Genomic DNA, 20740 nt, shown 5'->3' with positions numbered 1-20740 from the left:
ATTTTCAACTGTAAGACAGAGCTGTGTAAAGTAATTTGTAGGAATTATGCAAGCTAATGTTTCTCCAGCTGGAATAATAAGAAAATGAAATCTGTAATTTGCCACAAAGGTGTCCTTGAAACTAAACTTCAACTTCACTTTTCTGATTTTTATAGATATTTGTATTAAAGTTTGTATATGGCATTTCTATGTTTATTTGATCCCTGTAGATGTTGCCATCTTTCTGCACATTAACTGCAGTCCCTCTGTACCCTCACTGTAGGTGCTCCTGTGTGTTTCACTGGCTAGTGTACAGTTTTGTATTTGCTCTAAGTACTGAGGAGAAAAATCAATTTATGAACTGTCTAGAGCTTTATGATGAGTGTCCATGAATGTGCCTTCAGTTCACTGCAGTCACTTGTTCTGAAAGTCGCTGTGCCCACAGTATGGTAGTTATACAATAAAGCCTTTTGCAAAAACCAAAAGCAAGAGCGATGTTCTGATTTTTAACAGCTGTTGGTTACAGGTCCCAGAAGAGAAGGTTCTTATACAGCCATGGCTGCAGCCAGGCTCCAGCTAGAGCAACAGACAAACACACATGCTCAGTGTTCTCCTGGAAGGTGCCAGATAAAGCCAATGCCCTGCAGAGGTAACCAGCTGCTTCTGTGCTTCCCTAGGCACCCTTTAGCCTGTCATGACATGGCAGGGCAGGTGCTCCATCAGCTGCCTTAACCAGACAGGGCTGTGCCAGCTTCTGCTGGTCACTTTCTCAAGCCTGGGCAAGGCTGCCCTCAGCACCCTTCCAAAGCACAGCTTGTGCATCAGGCTGGCAGCCATCACCTTACACCCATGGCAATGAGGGAGGGGGCCAGGGAAGGCAGCCCAGGCTGCTTAGTAAGGCCTGCGCACCACAGGACAGCCCTTTGGCTGTGCAGGTCCTTTTGGAGGCTCCATTCAGAGCAGCACAAAGCAGGCCTGGCACTGCCCCAGCCCTGGGTTCATGACTGCCTGCAGCAGCCCCTTGGGGAAGCCAGTTGTCAAGACAGTAAAGACAGCAGCAAAGTGCTTGAGATTTAACCCCTCCTAGCACCACTGCTGCACACCATGATGGGGTTTTCACTGCAGGAAGTTTCTAACCCTTAGGGAAGAATGGCTAATTAAAGGGCAGCAATTAAATCTACTATTGCAACTGCATGGGAGCAGAGTCCATATTATTTCAGGGAGAAGGTCAGGGCTCAGCTAAGCTACTTCTATCACCAGAGTCTCAAGCCAGCTCTTTGAAGAGTAGGATTTATTGAAAGCTGCAGCACCCACCCATGCAGCACACTGGCTCCAGCAGTGCCTGCAGCTAACAGTTGCCCCTTGCCCCTATTCCAGCCCTCGCAGCACTCCACACACACCCCCACTCAGCACCCACAGCAGTGGGGACCCCCCCCAAGAAACAGCTGTCCCTGTAGCAGTGGGGACACCCCCCCCCCCCCAAGAAACAGCTGTCCCTGTAGCAGCTTTCTGGTGAGCGCTGCCCTCAGGAGTAGTGACAAGGCTCAGAGCAGGGGCACTAGAGGCACTCCTGCAGCTGCAGCTACCCCACAGAAGTTGGAAGCAAGAAGGACCGAGTTCCAGTTTTTAAAAGGAAGATTTATTTAACAAGTTTCACTTAGCGCAATACACCTAAAAAGGAAATCACAATACAATGGAAGATTAAATCAAGGCCTCAGAATTTTATACGAACACCAAGACCAAAATCCTAAAGTAGCCGTATTGCGTCTCAACATGTTTCCCCCATTAACTTAAAAAAAAAAAAGCTTTAACGTGCCTTACAGGATATTAAAAGAAATAAACTAGAACTAACATGCCAAATGTTCACTTTGAATTTCAGACACAGCTCCTCTATTGTTTCTTTACAAAAAAGCATGTCTCTTTCAACATGTATTCAAAACAGTGGTGGATGTAATATGGTATAAGAGCAACATTTAACGTAATTCGAACAGCTTTAACCTAAATACGCTTACTGCTTAAATACACTCCTACAACAAAACTAACTTGAGAAACGCTCAAAATTGTTTAACAGTTATAGTCTTTACTCAACTTGGTTATTACATCCTAGATGAATGTTCAATTTCTGTATGTTCAAAAATACTGAACCCGAAAGGTTTTAAAATAACAATCCTGAATTCACTTACAGTAAAGCATAAATCACAAGCTTGTATTGCAAAACTGTTAAACTTAGTTTTTTGTTTTTTTGTTTTTTAAAAAAGATTTGACCAAAAGTCAGCGATTGGTTACATTCCCCAGCCACCACTCATGTTGGACATGTTCGACATGCCGCCCATGCCGTTCACTCCCATGGAGGCGCGGTTCCCGCTGCTGTAGTAGCTGCTGTTCATGGCGCCCTGGCTCCCGGGGTCTGAGGGGGAAAACCGACAGCAGGTTGACGGCTGGTTCAGGCCGATTCGAAGCAGCATTCCCCCAACGCCTGTCCTTGCTGGGCCACCTCGTAAACACCATCCACTGTGCCCAATACTGCAAAGTGTCAGTTTACAGCTCCGTACCCAAGAGGAAGTTCATCGGTTGTTCAACGAAAGAGCCAGCTCTGTCTCACCCTCCATCCGAGTTCAGCATTTTCCACCACTGCCTCCACCCTCCCTCCCCCCCCCTTCCCCCCCACCCCCCCCCACCCCCCCCCCCCCGACTCAGGTATTAAAGCAGGGTGGTCTCCAGCTTCCACACCAAGAAGGTGAGTTAGAGGCATGGGAGTCTGGAGACTGGCATCTCCTACCCCATTTCCTTCCCCCTTCAGAACAATTTCCCACATCCCCCCACCCCCAAGTTCCTCCTGTGACACCATTCCCCTCCAGCACTCCATTAGTTCTAAAATTCACCATCGCCACATCTTCAACTTTCACCAGAGCTCGTGCTGCCCCATCCGCACCCCAGTGAACAGCACCTCAGGGCATGCTAAGCCAGCTGTGCTTGGCCCACCTAAAACCAGTGAGGAAATGCTCTTACCATATCCACTCATGCTGCTTTGGCCACCATATCCTCCTCCATAACCCCCACTCAGCTGCTGGTTAGCGGGACCACCATAACTGGATTGGCTTCCTTTCAAGTTAAAGATGGAAACGTTAAGAGCTCACCTGTCAAGTCTGCTCCTTAGCAACAAATCCACCCTTCACCTGGCCAACAGCCCCTGTGCTCTGGCACTAGCTTGCTCACTCACTGAGGTAACTTTCCTTCCAAGTAAGGTAACAGGCTCACAGAACACGATCAGGCTTCCAGAGACTTTCCTACACTCAAGCAGCAACAAGAACTTATCAGGCAGCATGCCGACTCACAGACTGGAGTTAGGCATTTGTACACAGTCCTGACAGAGGCTTGCTGCTGGTTGCACATCACAGCAGTACTAAAGGAGATCTCTAACTGAGCTTACTAACCACTGCTCTTCACCTCACCACTTGTCTACGTGCCCACAACACTTTTCTGTAGTTAAGATATCAGCATTAGACATCAATCATTTTGTAATCAAGATACTGTAAAAGCAGCAGCATATCTACATGCACACACCCCCTCCCACCCCCACACCCTCAAGAAAGAAACCCCCCGAAACCAACCACCACCTTAATCTCTAAGAAACCAAGGCAAGTCAGGTATCAAGAAGAGTATCTGCTTTACAGACACAGTGGTGGCTTTAGACTTCTATTGCAAACACACATTAGATTTTTCAAACAATTTTAGTGTTTGCTAGAGCAATTCAGACTGTTTCTCCAAATTCCACATAGATTTTTCCCTCACCACCAAGACCAGGCTTAAAAGGCAGGTTCTGTGCAACAGATACATCTTCCATCACCAGCCTATGTTATGGTCTCCAAAAGAAAGGGAGAGGGAAGAATAAAAAGGACAGACATCTCCCACTTCCCTTCCACACCACCACACTTCCAGGAGCCACTCATCCCAGCATACACACCACATTCAGCACCACAGCTTATTCAACCTATTAATTGTTCAAATGTATTCCCAAAAGGTTTATATACCTGGCAATGTGCTAGTGTTCCAATCTTGGACTACCCCTTCCGATTCCTTGACTGTGTGATTAAGACAGAATGTTGAATTTCAGTTTTTAGGCCAGGCATAGAATAAGCAGGAGCTGTACAGAATTAGCCAGCTTCATAAAATATCAAGTGCTTGTTTAAAAGCGCAGTTAGACTGTCTAGACATACCCATTGCTCCCATCATTTGACTGCCATAGGCACCACCACTTCCTCCTGCTGTAGAATTCAAGAAGAGTTCTACATATCTGTGTTCTGCAAGAAGAAAGTTTCGCTGTGAGAGCGTTACACACCAAACCCATACACAGTTCACCTCACTGCAAGTAAGGCTGCAATAAAACCTTTGGCATTCCAGTTACAGCAGATGCACTCTGCTGCAGTGCTGTATTTGACTAGAGCCACGTATTCAGGACAGTCGTACTTACGCATATTTGCTTTGTCTTTGGACATAGCGGCCACTGCATCCTCATGAGTAGCAAATTCAACATCTGCCTCTCCAGTTACTCTGCCATCTGGTCCGATTTCAATGTGTACTCTTACAGGGTTCAGAGGTGAGAAGAACTACATACGAAAGTCACACAGATTAAAACGCACCAATGCAACAGTTCAGTGCTCCTTGGAGCACTTCTTAACTGCAGTACAGCTGACATGTCCAGTAACCATCACTGAATCTTAAAACCATGCACTTAAGAACACAGCAGATTTGGAACTCACATTATAGATGTCGTTCTCCGTAGCTCTGTAAGGCAGACCTCTCATGTGGACGCAGTGGCCAGTCGTGCTCTGGAAGGTGGATCCCCCGTCGCCGTATCTGTGGTCCGACATCCCTGCAGAGAAAAGAGTCCATTCTAGGTCTTTCAGATGTATTTTAGTTTCTTTTGAGACATGTTGAAAGTTCAGTTACTATTCCTATTAGAGAGATCTTACCTCTTCCAAATCTATCAGAACCAAAACCATAGCCATCATTATACCCATTGTAGTCATCATAACCTCCATAACCTATAAATAGATTGGACAACATGTTCATTTCAACTACAGAAAGATCCAAAGATACATGAACAAACTGCAGACGAGTATTAGAACATTCCATTTCTTCTAGAAGAAATCAAGCCAAGGACATATACAAACCACTAGTTACAAAGCAGGGGAGACACTACCAGGTCCAAGTGTTGCTGCTTCTTAGATGAGCAGTTCCCTCTTGGACTTCGTGTACTTACCTCCTCCATAAGCTCCACGCCTCATTCTTTCCAAGCTACTTCCTCTACCAAGACTGTTATATCCCCGTGTAAGACCAGGTCTGTCGTAAGGACCGGGTCTCTGCATTGCCAACAGCTTGCGCGGAGGGTCGTAGTGAGTGCGCACTTCCGCTCGACTACTCTTGAAGATCTCAATGTACCTACAAGTGTTGCCACAGAAAAAAAGTCAGTATTTAATTCCTTCCACAAATACCTCACAACTTTACATTACAACAAGCCATTTAGTCATAGCCTCGAAACTGGCAGTCTATTTTAAGCCAGGTTTCTTTACATTATGTAGGCAATGACATACTATAAGCACTACATTACTTTCAAATCAGTGTATTTTCAAGAAATTACAATTACTGAAGGGTTTACATGCTCCTCATACTTGACAGTATCCCAGCCTTAAGGGTGGGGGAGCAATATTGATTCCCCACCCTCCTCCCCCCAATTTAAAGTGTTAGTCAAAAAACATACACAGGAGGGACTGACGTCCACTCAACTCAGCACTGTTTTGCTCATGTGGCAATGTAAACAGAGGGTTAAAAACCCAGTCTCCACCACGATTTTAACCCATCAGGATGCTACAAAAAGTTCTGCATGTGCTAGTGAACCCAGCCTATGCTTCAGTGATTGAGCGTAGGCAAAAAGTGCATGCTTCAATGAAAAATAGTCACAAGTAAAATAGAATAAAAAACCCTTTGTGACAATTTCTTGAAAGCTATGCTTATTACATTGAAGATTAATATGGTAAGAAAATTTGTTACATTTCAACTTATAAAACAAGTTTAGAAAGTATCACATTTTCTTATGGTAATAGGGGTACTGTGCATGTCTTTAGAGCTAAATGCGTAATTGGTGCTATTTGAGAAGTTAAAGCCATAGTCTCTCAACTTCATCGCTTTCAAGCTATCAAGTTTTGCACTCCTCCAGTATTACCAAGTTCCCAAAGCACACTTAAGCTTAGCCCAATTTTGTCTTTCCTTTTGGGTAGATCCAAACAGCCTGTGCCATACACACATTAGCAATATCTTTATCTCCGAGTCAGAGGCCAAATACTACTTCTATTTGGATGTTAAAACACTTTCAGAAGAGAGAATATGGATTTAATTGTTTACCATAAGAAAAGTGACATAGCCAACCAACCATCCATCCCCACCTGTGCCCTATTCTTTCCTTGTGTTTCTTTAGAGCCTTTTCAGCTATTTCCTGTGAAGCAAACTGCACGAAGGCCTCCCCCGTACTCCTCCCCTGGAAGTCCACCGGCAATGTTATCCCATTTGGCACGATTTCCAACCCTTCAACCCAAGGACAAATAACCCCAGTAGGGGGGCAATATTAACATCACAAGCCCAGTCATGAGTTTTTCTTATAGCTTTAAATACACCAGAATTTTAACACTTGTAAATGAATGGTATGTTGATTCTAGAACACTAGAAGAAAAAGCATGTCAACAAAGAGATCCATGACCACATACCATTCAATTTACATTCTTAACCCACCCTGCAGAGCACAGAAATGTTTTGAGTGTCACGGACAACTCCTCAGATAAAGCATCTAATGCAGGGTGCATTAAGAAGTTCACATATTATTGCAAACCTCTTCAATTCTGTGAAGTATTTAAGATGAATTTTAAGATAACTTAAATTCAAACACAGCAAGTTAAACAGCTTTATAGATAACAAGTATTTTTACTAGAAGTAACTCAGGTAAAATAATCAGTTTTATGCAAACATCAAATTTCAGCATTCATTTTTATGAGTGCTTAATAAAGAAAAAATCATGAAGTAATTTCAAAAATACTAGTTTCTGAACAGAAGAGGCATATTTTGTATATTAAGCACATTAACAGTTTTTAAAGCTTGAATCACTTAACCATGTAAGAAAAACAATTTAAAATGCACATGCTTAGGAATTTTCTTGTTCACAATATATTACTGATTCAGAAAACAAAAAACAAGTTCTTAAGTTGTAAAATTGGAAATATTTCTACTGCATTTTAAAGCAAAACAGTAAGCTCAATCGTACCTTGCTATAGCAAAACATTCCAGCTAATTTTAAACACATTTAGAAATCTACTACTTTGAAAATACTACCAAGTTAAATCCTAGATAAATCAACAGATTTCATTCTTAGGCATTTATAATAGTATTCCAGTTCCTAAAACATGCAACAGCTGCAAAAAATTGAGAGTGAGTCAATACAAGACATTATCTCTTCATCCATAAAAACTTTAAGCTAGACAACATTAAGGGTTCCCCCCCCCGCCCCGCCCCAGGAAGGGGAGGAGAGAGGAGGGAAATCCATACTTGGGTAGGATCTAGCAGGTTGTTTTTTTTCTGGACACTTACTCAATACTGTATCTACGTTTATAAGAAATCATGGGCACCCTTTCTCAGATCCTGCTCCTTGTACTGAGCCCGGCAGTAAGGGTGTTCTACATCCTTCACTGAACAGTGTGAACCAGCTAAGGCTGGGTAGAAATATTCTCCCATCTGAATTTTCATTTTTAATTTAGAAAGCAAGACACTTTCTGCTATCCTTACTTGGAACAGTACATCCCTCCGAGTATAAATTAAAGCAGCTTTCCGGAGTTCCTTCAATGATTTAGTTAACAAGTACTTTAGGAATTGATCCCTAATGCCCAGTTAACTAATGAAGAATTGCTTATTTTTAATACTCATCAGTATACTGTTAGACATGCTACTGGGCAATCAGTGGTGGTTTTGTTGGGTTTTTTTTTTGGTTTGTGGTTTGGTGTGGTTTGGTTTTTTTCTTTTTAGCATAGACCAATAGTGCTACAGCTACTACTTTTATCCCACATACCTGAAAAAAACTGTACAATTTCTTCTTTACTACAGCCAAATGGGAGTCCTCTAAGACGTACAAAACCATCATTAGCCGTATCAGGGCTGTTGGGACCAGTATGCTTCAGAACCCAATCCATTTCAACGTTGTTTGACTTGAAAACTGTAAAAGGCACTTAGAATTAATGCATTCTGGAATGCACAACAGTTTTAAAAGCCATTTGCCTTGAAACTAGTCAACTTATGACATACAAGTCCATTTGTCCTTTCACATGCATTTTAAAGAGACAGAAAAACATTAACCAAAAACCCACCAAGCACAAACACATTTAGTCAGTTACTAGACCAACTGAGTCAAACCTTCAACATATCTGTGTCCCATTGTTTCTCTGTCTTTTTTCAGTGCCAATTTCACATCCTCCTCCGATTCAAGTTCAGCAAATGCTTCTCCGCTTGGTCTGCCCTCCCTGGTGTAGATGAAACGGATACCTAAAGCCCCATTTAGAATTTTGCAATCTGAAAATGAAACAGGAATGACAGAATTTATTTAATTATTTCAGGAACATTGTGACTTTAAGCTTCAGATATTCTCAAAAAAGGGAAAAAACTAACAGCTACCAAGTTATATCAAGACAACAAAAGCAGCAGTATTCTTGTTGCAACTTTTATAGTGACCAATGATGGACTAACTAAAGTCAAATTACCCTTCTTGTCACATCTGAATATTACCAAAACATTAAGGATAAATGCAAATTAGCTGTTTTCAATGCTTTGCTGCATCAAATGCAAGTTGAATGTGCTATCTGCTTTTGACCGTAACTTAGACTTTCTCATCAACATGAGGTAAAATAAGGAATAGTAACAATCAGTGTAAGCATAATGAATTACATCAGAACCAAGTCCAATATGCTAAACTGAAGCAGCTTTAAAATCTCCAGTCACTGAAGAAAGCATGTATTTATCACCACTGTTTATTACTGCTGGGTGCTAACAGTTTGGGGGAAGGACATGACACGCTAAACACTTAACACCAGAGAGCCTATTAGGACAGGACCAAGAACTAAACTGACTTAGTTCAACCTGAAGCAAGAATTTTGAAGTTTTGTTGAAGTTTTGTTCAAAACGGAAGCTTCTCTCTTCTAGTTGCTCAAGAAGCTAAGGCAGTTGTGGCTATCCCAGCAACTCCCAGACTAAGCTCCTTTCTGTCTAGCTCCTGCTAGCAGAAGCACAGCTTTCCACACTACATCCCGAGGCACTTGTTGCATTACAAACTTCACTAGCTACTGAAGTTCCCTGAACACTTTCTGGAACTGCTCACTGCAGTGTTCCCACGAGGAGCCCAGAATTGACAACAGAGCCCGGCCCCTCTCAGACCTTTGTACTCCCCACACTTCTGCTTACCGGAGAAAAACCGCTGCACCTCCTCAGTGGAACAGGACCAAGGCAACCCCCTCACTTTCACCACATATCCCTCGCTGCTCTCTGTGTTCAGCATCACACTGGGGGTAAGGCTCGGCTCTGTCTCGGCTTCTGTGGTTGCTGGAGAAGACCAAAGCAGGTCCTTTGAGATGCCGCACAGCACGGCCGCCACCCGCACCCCCTCAGAGCGCCCGGCGGCCCCCCTGGCCTGTGCCTGCCCCCCCCCGAGCCTCCTCTACCTCGGACCGCTGCCCACCTCACACACACAGAGCCGCTCCCGCCCGGCGCACGCCTGGCCCGCCCCCCCGGCCCGCGCCCAGCCCCCATCCCCGCACGCACACATGGTGGGGCTCCGCGGTGGTTCTAGGGCTCCGAGCCTGATCCGCTGTCCGGAGAGCGCCTAGTCCCAGTCAGGCGGCAGCGAGCGGGCGAGCCTGTGGCGAGAGCGCGCTAGGAAATGGCGGCGGGTACTCCCGCTTCCGCTGGGCCGGGCCTTCCGCCGCACAAAGAACCCCGGCCCCAAACACTGCCCTGGTGGGCCCGACTGCTTGCAGCCCCCGCCGACGCACACAGCGCCCGCGGCCGGCAGGAGAGCGGCGTGTGGCGAGCGGCGGCCGAGGAGCACGGGCTGCACGCGCCACTCTCCGGCTCCCGAGAGGGGCTGCGGCGTGGCTGACTGAGGCGCGGGGCGCATGCGCATGGACACCCGGAGGGCTCCTGCCCCGCCCCCGCAGGACACAACTGCGCATGCTCTGTAGTACCACTGCGCTCCTCCGCCCCGGGACACACACCCACTACGCAAAACGTTCCCCACGCCGCTCCCGCCAGGTTGCGCATGCGTCCTCGCTAGTCTACGTTCTCCCACCACCCCCGCCCCCGGTAGCTTGGTGCGCATGCGTCGCCTGCCTACCCCTCTGAACAAAGCCACGGCGCTGACTCCCGCGCAGAGCGCGGGCCGGGCCTGCGCACATGCGCTTCTCAGCGCCGCTCTCCACACTGCGCATGCCCCGGAAGCCGCACGCTGCTTCCCTCCCACCGCCCCGTCTTCCCTCCGGCGCCCTGCTCGGGGCCGCTGGTGTGCGCGAGGGGCGGGGGGCCGGTCCCCGCTACCGACACTCGCCCCCCGCACCAGCACGGCACGCGTTGCACGGAGACCGAAGAGTCTGGCTGAACAACAAAGAGGTGTGTGGGAACTAGCACTTACCAGCTTCAAATGCTGACGCTACCCCACGTGAAACAATCTGCTCGCTTCGGTCACTGAAGCCTGGTGTGTTTGTAGGAGATGGGGAAAGAAGAGACATGGGTCACAATTATCATAAAAGAAAGGAAAATATAACTCCCTCCCATCTCCTCCAAACACACCAGACCTAGCTAGGTTTCACCCTGAATCTCATTATCATAGAGACAACAAGAAGTTACAGGAATAACTACAGCAGCACAGCCTCAGATAGTTACACCCGTAAAAACTATCATTTAAGAATCCTCCATCCCCTTTCTTTACCCAGGAAAAGAACAAGCAGTTTGTGTTTCAACTTGCCGATGCAGGTGATAGAGAACCCATGCCAAGAGTTCAGCAGACTCGATAAAGCCCCAGGCATGCCAACACTGACACAGGAATTTTGGAGCCAAGAAGCAAAGCTGCTGAGAGCAGCAACTAACCCTTCCTCCATGCATGTTTCCTTTCCAGTAAATGCCAAAACTAACTGATGGCCCTTGGCTGAGTCATTTTGCTGCCTGCCTGCAAATCTACACACCTCATCCCTCACATAACTACATAAAATGTTTAGTTTAACAGATATCAACCCACACCACTAACTACCCCACCCCAAGCTGGAGGCTTTTTGAAAAAAGGGGAAAAAAAGAAGATACTCAGGTTTATGCCTGTAAATTAAACAACATGGAGAACTCGTTTACGTTAATGCAAATCAAATCGCGAAGTGGAACTGTTTACGGTAACTTCCTGAACAAAGCAGCTCTGGTCGACTTCACTTGCTAAACACCCATTTTAAAAAACTCCGCAGGCAGCACCTTGGCCGGAGCAGCCGCGCCCCCCTGGCCGGGCGGGAGGAGCAGTGAGGCCATCGCGCCTCCGCCTCTTCCCGGGGAGTGGCGGCAGGAGGCGGCCATCCCGCCCACCGGCTGGCGGGAGACTTAAGTGGGCCGGAGCAGCCGAGAACTCCGTGCGCTCCCGCTCGGCGCCGCCATGTCCACCCCTGCCAAGCGGCACTGCCGCAGCCCTGCCAGCTGCCTCGACTCCAGCTTCCAGAAGCGCCTCAGGAAGGTTTCCATCGAGGGGAACATCGGTGAGCTCGGTGACGGGGGGCGGAAGCAGCAGTTGGGGCCGCAGGACGGGAGCGCTCTGAGTGGGCGCGGAGGAGAAGCCTGGGGAGAGGGGCGGCTGAGGAGCCTTGTCCACCCCGCCCTGCGGGTCTTGCTGAGGGAAACGCGCAGCCGGCGCTCCCCCGCTGCCGTCGGGCCGAGACCCGCTCCCGGCGATACTCGGAAACTGGGGCCATCGCCGGGGTCGGGGGAAGGGGGAAAAACCATCCCACCGTCCACAGCCACCGCCCTGCCCAGGCCAGGTGCCCGTTACAGCGAGGCCGCGGTGTCCGTGGGCTTTAAGAGAATGAACATCCCGGGCTCAGGAGACCCCCTTCGCCTGCCCCGGGGACGCTTGCGCGCTTTCCGCCTGCTCAGGGACCAGGCCTTAGGATCGAGGGCGACGGGGCCGCCTTCCGCGCGCCCGGCCTGTAGGCGGCACTCCAGCCCGCAGCCGCGTCACCCGCCCGCCGGCGCCAGCTCGCCGCCCGCACCGCGCATGCGCGGCGGCATTCCCCTCACCTCAGCGCCGCGCAGGCGCGGCTGCCGGCCGTGCCTCCGCCAGCTCCCGAACAAGGCCGCGCTAGGCCCCGCCCGGCTCAGCCTGCTCCTAAAATGGAGGCACAGCCTCTTTATCGGCTGCGCGGCCTAGGCGCGGCCTTCTGGCCCTGGAGATTAGAGCCGTTTTCTCGGAAGGTGCACTGGCGCAGTGCCGGCGGTCCCGCCAGCCCGTCCCGAGCGCCTAGCCCTGCTCCCAGCCCAAGGCCTGCCCGGGGTCTCGTGCAGCTCCACACCTCAAACACTGCAAGCAACCCTGCCTTACAGCCTCTAAGAAACCTCACAGCTGCCACTGTATCTTTACCAGTAAAACCAGTCTAATCCACACCCTTAGTGAACTTTCCAAATCTTCTGCAGCTGCAGGGAAGTCAACATTTGTCAGGCTGCTAGAGAAACACAGCGATGAGTGGGAGATCATCCCCGAACCCATAGCCAAGTGGTGCAACATCCAGACAGCTGAAGATGAGTACAAGGTAGGTGTGCTGGATTTGGGAAGCCTGGGGAGAGAGATGCAGCACAGAAGAAACTGCAGTGATTAGCCAGGGAGCCATTCCAAAATTCAGCTATGTCTAGTCTAGAGCACGAGTCATCCCCACTATCACACCAGTTGATCAAACACTCATAGTAAAGGCTGCTTAAGATGATACTACTGAATGCATATTCCAAATAACCACCCCTACTCCACGGGAATGACATTGAAGTCTACAATAGGTTGTTCACAGAGTTCCAAAGAAGCTGTCATGAAGACTACCATCAGCTGAGAAACAAATCTCTATTCTTATGCCTAAGCAGTTTCCTGAAGAAAAAAAAAAAGGCTATGAATTCTTAAAATTCTGAATTAAGAAAAAGGAATAAAGTCCTGCACATATGCTGGTATTAAGTTTTGTCTCTTGTCCCCTAGGAACTTTCAACATCTCAGAAGAGCGGAGGAAATCTACTTCAAATGCTGTATGATAAACCCACAAGATGGGCTTACACATTTCAGACTTACGCTTGCTTGAGCCGAGTAAGAGCACAATTAAAACCTGTCTCAGCCAAGCTGCAAGAAGCAGAACATCCAGTGCAATTTTTTGAGAGATCTGTGTACAGTGACAGGTAATTACTCTCACAGTGGAACAAGAATTCAGATTAAAAGCTCCAGATCTTTATGCACAAAGATGGAGCTGGGGAAACACCTGATACTAAAGTAGTATCTGCAAGGGGCAGGTTTGATCAAACACATGAGAGCTGGATGGCATTAGGTGTACTTTGCAGTTGTAAGAGCAACTATTTTTTCAGTACCGTGATTCTGATTCTAGTGAGAAGTGTTCCAGTTGCTCACTTTGATCATTCCTGGCATGAGACTAGTGTCTTTCTTTGCAGATATGTGTTTGCTTCTAACCTGTTTGAGTCTGGAAACATTAATGAAACAGAGTGGGCTATTTATCAGGACTGGCACACATGGCTTCTGAATCAGTTTGAATCAGATATAGAACTGGATGGCATGATCTACCTAAGAACCACACCTCAGGTATGTTCACAATTTTCAGCTCCAACTTAAAACCCCAAGTATTCATGACAGAATACTGCAGTATCTTAACACTGAATTGGCTCCCCCACCCCAAATGAATGGGAAGTCCATCATAAATTCAGATTTCATTCAGAGACCAAATTAAAACCCCAGCCTTCTGAGCTGCTGTTCTGATGTCAGCAGATGTTACAGTTGCTACCATCAACCAGTCTCAGTTAGCATCCAAGGCTGACACTGAACTTATGAATCAAGTTTGGCCTCCCTTCCCATACAGTCATGAACTGAAGACAATCTTTTACTTAAGAACTACTGACATTTAGCTGAAGTGGCTCAAGTCTGTTTGTTTTTTTTAAAGACAAGTTATTCTAGATTTAACTCACATGTTCAGCCAAGCATTCAAAATTAATGTTCACTAGTGTCCAACGTTAGTCCATCTAAGGACCACTTGATCAGTTTAACTGATTTAGCCTTCAAGACAAGATTAATGTCTAGGCTTCTACTTTTTTTCTCCCTCCTCACCCCCCTCCACCCCCCGCCAGAAATGCATGGAAAGGCTACAGATGAGGGGAAGAGAAGAGGAACAAGGAATTGAGCTCGAGTATTTGGAAAACCTCCACTATAAACATGAAACCTGGCTTATGGAAAGGACTATGAGGTATGAACCCATTTTCTGCTGGCAAGTTTCAACTTAGAGGCATGGCTCTTTCCTACCTCATGCTAAAGTCAATTAGGAATAAAACTAAGGTTTAAGTCTAGCTTCACTCAGACACAATTGTAAGAACTTGTCTTTAGACCCATTCCAGGTTTATTGGCACAGGGATGATTGATTACTCTAGGTTATATGCAAGAGAAGGTCATCTGTTGGCAGGGAAGCAAAAATTGCCAGGAGATGGAACTTCATCTCATTTACAGATTTTGTTAAGTATTAGTTTCAGGTGGAAAGCTGTATAGCTCTAACTTCAGCAAGGATATGAATTTTGGTAACTGCAAGTACACAGGACTAGGGCAGAGTTGAGATTCTGTTTGGGTGGCCACATTATCTACTAAGCAGCTTCCAGTTCCAATGTAAGGGAGGGCAAGGTCCCCACTACCTTTAAACTGGGCTGACTGTATTTCAACAAGGTTTAAATATTAACCCTAGCTTCAAAATAAACAGTAATCAGAAAGGCTTTTGGCAAGTACGATTACACACAAGAAACCCAGTCAGCAGCTAAGTGATCTCTGCATACTTTCACCCCCCAACTTCCTTCCCATGCAAGGCACCTCTAAATGTGAAAGCAGACTTTAGAATTTCCCTTAGAGGAGCCAGAAATACTCTACTGAATGGAAAGCATAACAATTCCAGGAAAAGTACATTATCAGTCACATCTACTTTCCTAAGTTGCCTGTAGAATGACCCAAATGCTTAGGAAACAAGAAGGCACCACATACTGTGGAATTTTTGGGAACATTTACATTGTGTACTCATTCCAAACTTGTGAGCAAGCATTTCCTGTATTTTTCATAGGAACACTTAAGGCTGCAAACACAAGTTAGAATGTTGTTTAGCACACTGACTGCATTTTAGAAATGCTTTTCTCACATAGGAATATAGAATAACTACTGCTTTAAGAGAACAGTACATCCAGTTGCACAACTATAGCTCCCATCTGCTCCTAACCTGTAGCCAAAATGGTCTTGCTTATCTCTGAGCCATTTTAAATACCAGTCTTGTAACCTGTTAAAGAGGTCATGCCCACCAAAAGAAGCTTTAAAACTGCATCTTAGTAAATGGATTAGCAGTAACCATAAAGGGGTGGGGGAGACATGGCAAATATTTAAAAAAAAAATACTCCCGCTTATCAAAAATCACATTCCTGGTAATTAACTCCATAACCAAAAGAATGAGGTAAAGGAAATTAAGCAGCATAAACTATCTTCCCCTCCCCTATTTGTACAATAAAATACATATTAAAAGGCCAGATTTGTGAAAGAAATTGAAGTTATAGTGATACAACATTGACTGGGTTATACAAGAGCAATTAAGGACAGGCTTGACTTGGGCTTTATGTTAAGTCATGGGCATCAGCATTAATATCTCAGGTGCATGTGGTGATCTGACTAATGCTGCACCCTTAGGATGACTCAAAGCAACTGGAAGAGCTGGACTGGTATAAAGAACTGTGTATAAAACATTTTTACTAGCATTATGTTCTTCCATCTAACAGAGTTGATTTTGAGAACCTTAAAGAGATTCCCATTCTAGTTTTGGATGTTAATGAAGATTTTAAGAATGATGAGATTAAGCAGGAGTACCTGATTGATAAGGCAAGTATTAATGTTTCCTCATATCTGCTTTCCTTCTGCAGTAAGAACTTTGTTATCAATTTACATTCTTAAAATTGGTCACCTTTATTAACTTAAAGTCAGAATTTAGCCATCACCAAGTATTTGTTTGGGGCTAGTATAGTCAGTCTCCTCCATACAAACTTAGGAAGCTGCACAGCTGCAGAAAATGCTTTTTGCTTTCCTTCACACATTAAACCCTACCTCATTATCTTCACACTTAATTCAAAGGAAAACTGGGCGCTTTATAAAGAGGGGCCATTGTGGAGAATGCAAGTACAGAGCAGCTGGAGTTGTCAGACTATTCTCCACTAACTCTGCACTGCCACACTGTTCATTAAATACCTCACAGTATGATACTGTCCAGTTCATGTCGGCCATGATGTCTTTAGAGAAATCCTACAGTCAGCTTAGAGCTATTTATGCTGTCTCGCATTCTAGGGATCTAGGCTCTTCCTGGACAGAGCACCACACATCGAACTAATGCAGAGACAACTGAACCTTGTACATAGTTCTAAATGCATTAAGTGGCACTTAAGTGGAACTGGGAGGGAAAGTCAACAGCTGTTTGAGGGAACAATGATAAATAGGTCACTTGGGTCAGAATGGTGTTTTCCAATTCCAAGGAAAGGTAAGACTTAGGAAGTATGTGTCCAAATCCTCCTGTCCCCAACCCTCCAAGCAGAGCTGTAACATTACTTACTTCATTCACCAGGACACTTTTAACCTTCCTTTCCCCCACTGCCCCAACAAGACTATTCTTGCAAGATGGAAAACAGCACCCCCTGCTATCAAACCATATAAACGCGTTTCTCCATCTTGTTCTGTCTCATCAATTTGAGATTACCAAAGAATGACTCCTTCAAGCCAAGCTTGATTCTCTCAATTAAATAGCTGTATATAAACTGGGGAGGGGAGCACAATGTTCAGTTGTGGAGGTATTTGTTGTTAAATTACATCCTCGTGGAAACCAGCAATTAACCACTCGGGGAGTTACAAACCAGGCTACATTCATGCTTTCAGCTTCGGGTAGGGGGTACAGCACCATGCTCAAAGTGCTACCAGACCTCTGGCTTTTCAGACAAGCTCTCTCTTCCTAGGAAAGAGCTACCCTAATGAAGGAAAAGTCATTTTTCTTTAACTAAGTAATATTCTGTAAAGTATTCCAGAAACTACCTTTCCTAAGTACTTGTTATTTTTTAAGTTACTCAATTCCACCTAGTATTAACTTAAAAAGCTTGGGTTCACAGCCATCTGCTCTGGTCAAAAGCATTTCAGGTCATGAATTATATGAAGAGGCAGAACAGCGCTGGAGACTATACAGTAACAAACTATTTGTTCCCCAAGAAAGGGGAAAAAGCCCAATGATTTAGCTTTTCCTTTTAATGCATCAAATACATGTGCTTTTTGTTTTCACAGGTCAAGTCTTTCCTGGCTTAAGACGTGAAAATTAATTTTAATGACAAGTGCCTGAAGTTCAATAGTTAAACCTAACAATCAGTGTTCTCTTAAGACAACTTACTTTAACTAAAAGTATAACCTGTATAGCTTATTAAGGCAAGACTGAAGAGCAAAAGATGGTTTGCTTTTGGGTTTGTTTGTTTTTTTTTTTGCTTGTCTGACCTGTGTGGGTTTTGGTAGAATTTTCTGTATAGGTAAAGTGAACAAATATGGAGTGCTTTGGTAATGTATTTTGTGTATATTTTCCGTTGTTTAATAAAGATTTTAAAGTTAGTATTAACTAGTAACTGGCTTTAACAACGGAAGAGTTAACCGGTTATCAGCAGCTGAGAACCCAGCCAATAGATAGCAGACGCCGTACCAGGGTTGTTTTGCAATAACTGGCATCGTTCACCATTTTAAGACGAGACTGTTATGGCGTCCAGAAACCTTTCCTTTGAACTTCTGCTTTATTGAAAGGCTGTTTTCACAGGATTTAGTCTATTTAAGGACGGACGTTACCACAGTCGCAAGGATTACACCTGCAATAAACTGCAATTTAAGCGTATCTTGTTTACGCCCCCCACCCCTCCCCCCGCTAACAGCGGGCAGGAGCCCCGCAGCACCCCCGCCCCACCGAGGGAGCGCGGTCCCCGCCCCGCCAAGCGCCGCAGCCGCCACGACGCACGCGGGGGGGGGGGCGAAGCGGCGCACGCGGCCGCCGCCGGGCCCTCCCTCATCCCGCGGCGCGCGGGCCCGGCCGCCAGCAGGCGCCGAGGCGGGAGCTCAGCGGCGCCAGGGCCCCGGATCGGGCGGGACCGGCCGCCCCTCCCCCCTCCCCCCCGCGGCCTCGCCGCCCCTCCCCCATCCCCCACTTCTCCCTCGCTACCGCCGCTACCCCCACCCCCGCCGCAACCGCTGGGCCTTACCCAAGCCGGGGATCTCGCCCTCGGTCTCCTCGGTGTGACAAGGGTCCATCTTGGCCGCGCCTTCCCCACAGGGGCCGGGAGAAGACAAAGCTCGATGAGGGCGCTCGGGCGCTGCGCAAACGGAAACAGAAGCTCAGCGGCCGCTGAAGGGACGCTGCGGCGAGGGCGGATCGAGGCCGTCCGGTCGCTTTTTCCCCGCTCCCACGGCGATGGAGCGCGATGCAGCCGCCGGCCTACCCGAGCCCAACCCGCCTGCTCGCTCCTTCTGCGCAGTGCCCCTCCGCGCCTATAAATAGCCACCGGCCGCGCTGCGCAGCGCCCTGACGTCACGCACCGCCCGCCAGCCAATGGCAGCGTGACAAATTAAACCAGCCAGTCACGTCCGGTGGCCACGGGGGGGGGGGGGGTGAGGAGCCCGGCCGCCCGGGAAAGGAGGGGGGGGCAAGCAGCCTGGCCGCGCCGGGGGGGGTCCCGCAACGGCCGCGGGGGGCGGTTGTGGGCGGCGAACCCCCGTGCGCCCGCCGCCACCAGCGCACCAGCCCGGCGGCCCGGGTTCGACACACAGGCAACCCCTCCCCCCCCACCCCGCTCGAGAGGCCGCCTCGCCTGTTTTCCTACCCAAACCTCAAACATGGCGGCGGCTTTGTCCCTCCCCGCCCGCCGCACCGATCGCTTCCCCCCTCCCTGCCCCCGTTCCCCTCAGTCCCCCCCTCACGGCGGGCTGCGGCCGCGGAGCTCCAGCGACGATCGGCTGCTCCGCGCACTGCAGCCGTCAGGTGGGCAGGGCCCCGCCTCCCGCCGCGGCGGGGGGGGCACGGCGGGGCGCGTGCCCCCTCCTGCCGGGGCGGGCGCCGAGCGGCCTGGTCGGGCCCGAGCTGCAGGGAGCGGGCCGCAGGCCCCTCCGCCGTGAAGGGGCGGGGAAGTCAGGGGGCTGCCAGCCCCGGAGGCGGCGGGAGAAAGAAAGAGCTGCCGCCGCACGACCGGGCGGGGCGAGGTGCGGTCTGCGGGATCCCCCCGCGCCGAGATGGCGGGCCGGGCCTGAGCGGCGAGGAAGGCCTTCCTCGCCCCGGCCAAATGACGCCGTTTGCAAGCGCTGGCACGTAACCGCGAACAATGGGGATAGTAACCGCAGCGGCTGAACCTCTGCCAACCCTGAGCTTTCCAGATCGCGCTTTCAGAGTGACCCTTGGTGCGTCCGGGCTGAGGTGCAGGCAGGTTTATTTGCTGGGTCTCCAACTGGAAACCACCCAGCGCCCTGGCAGGGTGACACGAATGGCGGCCCTTTCGCCTGCACCCTGACGTCCCTTCGGCCTATGCCCAGCCAGACCAATCCCTTCTGCAAAACAGCGTTACAGAGGATCATTAGCTAAAATAACTTTAGACTACAATAGCTGTAAGGGAGGGAGCCCGTGCGTTTTAACAGATAAGTGGTGACCTTAGGACTGTGGAGGTGTGGCAGCTATGCATAGCTTTGTTCCTGACAGAGTGGTTAATGTAAAGCAAATCCCTTTGCTAATCCCAGTTGAATCCTTTGCGTTTCTAACAGTGAGTTAATGATAATTTTTGTCTTCTTATAATGTATATTAATAATCGTACACTGGGGTACATTTACTACGTGTCATTTTATTAGTCTGGTCTTTTTAGTTTCCATTACTGCATTTGAATAATAACGGAAAATGGGTTCTCTGTTGTTTATACATCATGGTCTACGTGGCTTCATGGCTTTGAAGTGGGCCGTTCTGGCTGATTTCTTGCTATCTAGTTGTCAGTGATAAATAAAGCCCAGTTTGCCCAGTACTACCTTGATCATATGTTTATTGTAGTCAAACAGCATTCTGACGTAAGTTTTCTCATTAGAGGTCTGTTAGAAAATTAAAATCATCCTGTGTTCACACCAGGAAGAAGTTCTGCTGCATGCATGTTGTTCCGGTGTTAGAAGAAAGGTCGTATGACTTTTTTGCAATTATGTAATTGCTATTAAGCGTAGGCAAAATACCTGCCTGCCTTGCAACTCAACACATCCAAGAGGAAGTTGGGTATAGCCACTTCTAGGGGAAGAATGTGACTGTGAACAGCAGAGGCAAAGACAGACATAAATAGTTATCGGAAGAGTTATAATTAGCCAATCTATATGGGGTGTTTGAAAGATGGAAATAATTAACAATTCAAG

General features: G+C 47.7%; 2 protein-coding genes across 4 annotated transcripts; one reads left to right on the top strand and one right to left on the bottom strand.

Moving 5' to 3' along the window:
• Positions 1–1596: 1596 nt before the first annotated feature.
• On the bottom strand, positions 1597–19321 carry HNRNPH1 (heterogeneous nuclear ribonucleoprotein H1). Of its 3 annotated transcripts, XM_082006160.1 has the most exons (15): positions 19286–19321; positions 18571–18681; positions 10694–10753; positions 9472–9609; positions 8431–8586; positions 8090–8233; positions 6423–6561; positions 5243–5421; positions 4953–5024; positions 4740–4873; positions 4451–4586; positions 4197–4280; positions 4011–4061; positions 2989–3081; positions 1597–2386 (listed from the first exon to the last, which is right to left on the bottom strand). In XM_082006160.1, the coding sequence occupies exons 2-15, from the start codon at positions 18617–18619 to the stop codon at positions 2262–2264; spliced, it is 1560 nt and encodes a 519-aa protein (XP_081862286.1). In that variant the 5' UTR covers positions 18620–18681; positions 19286–19321; the 3' UTR covers positions 1597–2261. The 3 variants fall into 3 exon arrangements, with proteins under 3 accessions (XP_081862286.1, XP_081862287.1, XP_081862288.1); XM_082006161.1 differs by lacking the exons at positions 4011–4061; positions 9472–9609; positions 10694–10753; positions 18571–18681; positions 19286–19321 and having other exon boundaries at positions 2989–3077; positions 4184–4280; positions 8431–8467; XM_082006162.1 differs by lacking the exons at positions 4011–4061; positions 9472–9609; positions 10694–10753; positions 18571–18681; positions 19286–19321 and having other exon boundaries at positions 2989–3077; positions 4184–4280; positions 4740–4852; positions 8431–8467.
• On the top strand, positions 11693–17641 carry LOC309410028 (deoxycytidine kinase 2; the record flags this gene model as incomplete). The annotated part of the gene is made up of 7 exons (XM_082006344.1): positions 11693–11792; positions 12724–12839; positions 13268–13461; positions 13729–13876; positions 14416–14531; positions 16084–16183; positions 17621–17641. The coding sequence occupies 7 exons, from the start codon at positions 11693–11695 to the stop codon at positions 17639–17641; spliced, it is 795 nt and encodes a 264-aa protein (XP_081862470.1).
• Positions 19322–20740: the final 1419 nt, after the last annotated feature.

The sequence above is a fragment of the Phaethon aethereus genome, assembly GCF_964289735.1.
Source record: "Phaethon aethereus genome assembly, chromosome: 14".
NCBI classification, from domain to species: domain Eukaryota; kingdom Metazoa; phylum Chordata; class Aves; order Phaethontiformes; family Phaethontidae; genus Phaethon; species Phaethon aethereus.
Note: the sequence above shows the minus strand (reverse complement) of the source record. Positions and strands in the feature narration are given on the sequence as shown.

Excerpts from the sequence above, each read along its gene's own strand:
- HNRNPH1 (XM_082006160.1), bottom strand. The coding sequence starts at position 18,619 with ATGGACCCTTGTCACACCGAGGAGACCGAGGGCGAGATCCCCGGCTTG. Across the intron at positions 5,025-5,242 it reads GCGTGGAGCTTATGGAGGAG|GTTATGGAGGTTATGATGAC; the intron begins GTAAGTACACGA and ends ATCTATTTATAG. Across the intron at positions 2,387-2,988 it reads AAGCAGCATGAGTGGATATG|ACCCCGGGAGCCAGGGCGCC; the intron begins GTAAGAGCATTT and ends TTTCCCCCTCAG.